Below are 1,866 nucleotides of genomic sequence, written 5' to 3'. Positions count from 1 at the left end.
TACCTTTTTAGTCGTCGAGTATCTTTTTAGTCTTCGTGTATCTTTTTAGTCGTCGTGTATCTTTTTCGTCTTCGTGTATCTTTTTCGTCTTCGTGTATCTTTTTCGTCTTCGTGTATCTTTTTCGTCTTCGTGCATCTTTTTAGTTGTCGAGTATCTTTTTAGTCGTCGAGTATCTCTTTAGTCGTCGAGTATCTCTTTAGTCGTCGAGTATCTCTTTCGTCTTCGTGGATCTCTTTAGTCTTCGAGTATCTCTTTAGTCGTCGAGTATCTTTTTCGTCGTCGAGTATCTCTTTCGTCTTCGAGTATCTCTTTAGTCGTCGAGTATCTCTTTAGTCGTCGAGTATCTCTTTCGTCGTCGAGTATCTCTTTCGTCGTCGTGTATCTCTTTCGTCGTCGTGTATCTCTTTAGTCGTCGAGTATCTCTTTAGTCGTCGAGTATCTCTTTCGTCTTCGTGGATCTCTTTAGTCGTCGTGTATCTCTTTGGTCGTCGTGTATCTTTTTGGTCGTCGAGTATCTCTTTAGTCGTCGAGTATCTCCTTCGTCGTCGTGTATCTCTTTCGTCTTCGTGGATCTCTTTAGTCGTCGTGTATCTCTTTGGTCGTCGTGTATCTTTTTCGTCGTCGAGTATCTCTTTAGTCGTCGAGTATCTCCTTCGTCGTCGTGTATCTCTTTCGTCTTCGAGTATCTCTTTAGTCGTCGAGTATCTCTTTAGTCGTCGAGTATCTCCTTCGTCGTCGTGTATCTCTTTCGTCGTCGAGTATCTCTTTAGTCGTCGAGTATCTCTTTCGTCTTCGTGGATCTCTTTAGTCGTCGTGTATCTCTTTGGTCGTCGTGTATCTTTTTGGTCGTCGAGTATCTTTTTGGTCGTCGAGTATCTTTTTAGTCGCCCTGTATCTTTTTAGTCGTCGTGGATCTTTTTAGTCGTCGTCGAGTATCTCTTTAGTCGTCGAGTATCTCTTTCGTCGTCGAGTATCTCTTTCGTCGTCGAGCATCTCTTTCGTCGTCGAGCATCTCTTTCGTCTTCGTGTATCTCTTTCGTCGTCGTGTATCATTTTCGTCGTCGTGTATCATTTTCGTCGTCGTGTATCATTTTCGTCGTCGTGTATCTTTTTAGTCGTCGAGTATCTCTTTCGTCTTCGAGTATCTCTTTCGTCTTCGAGTATCTCTTTAGTCGTCGTGGATCTCTTTAGTCGTCGTGGATCTCTTTAGTCGTCGTGGATCTCTTTCGTCTTCGTGGATCTCTTTCGTCTTCGTGGATCTTTTTAGTCTTCGTGGATCTCTTTAGTCTTCGTGGATCTCTTTAGTCGTCGTGTATGTTTTTGGTCGTCGAGTATCTTTTTAGTCGTCGTGTATCTTTTTCGTCGTCGTGTATCTTTTTAGTCGTCGTGTATCTTTTTAGTTGTCGTGTATCTTGAGATAATAGTTGGGACAATAATTATTATCAATATTATTAGAAAATAGATTTTCTTCCTATAAACTCTCATGCGGTCAGATTTATTATCCAATAGTAGTTTGGATCTATCGGGCCACACTGCTAACATGAATGAAATTAAATCTTCATTTCGAAGCAGGAAAACGTGTCAGACGCTCAGAATCACAACTAACAATTTGTCTGTTCATGAAGAACACAAAGCAGGATTTCCAGCTGACGTCAGAGTCACAGCTCGGAGAGCTTAACAGACGCTCCGACATTCAGCTTCTCCTCAGAGAACAGAAGCAACTTTGACCGAGACGAGTTAAAGAGTCTCAGCTGAGATCAGTGAGACCTCCTCCGGTTGCACCGAGTCTTTGTAGCTCTAAACTGAGACACAGCTGCACTTTAACAACATTTATTTGCATCCAATCGACGGGTTTAAAAACTCAT

General features: G+C 42.2%; 1 protein-coding gene across 1 annotated transcript; it reads right to left on the bottom strand.

The window, feature by feature from the left end:
* Positions 1-330: 330 nt before the first annotated feature.
* On the bottom strand, positions 331-858 carry LOC116380331 (protein PRQFV-amide-like; the record flags this gene model as incomplete). Its single annotated transcript, XM_031842262.1, has 1 exon — positions 331-858. A coding segment is annotated over one exon (528 nt), but the record flags the coding sequence as incomplete, so codon positions are not given.
* Positions 859-1,866: the final 1,008 nt, after the last annotated feature.

The sequence above is a fragment of the Anarrhichthys ocellatus genome, unplaced genomic scaffold (genome assembly GCF_004355925.1).
Source record: "Anarrhichthys ocellatus isolate YVR2014 unplaced genomic scaffold, GSC_Weel_1.0 scaffold6823, whole genome shotgun sequence".
NCBI classification, from domain to species: domain Eukaryota; kingdom Metazoa; phylum Chordata; class Actinopteri; order Perciformes; family Anarhichadidae; genus Anarrhichthys; species Anarrhichthys ocellatus.
The sequence above is the reverse complement of the archived record's forward strand: the minus strand, read 5'-3'. Positions and strand labels throughout refer to the sequence as shown.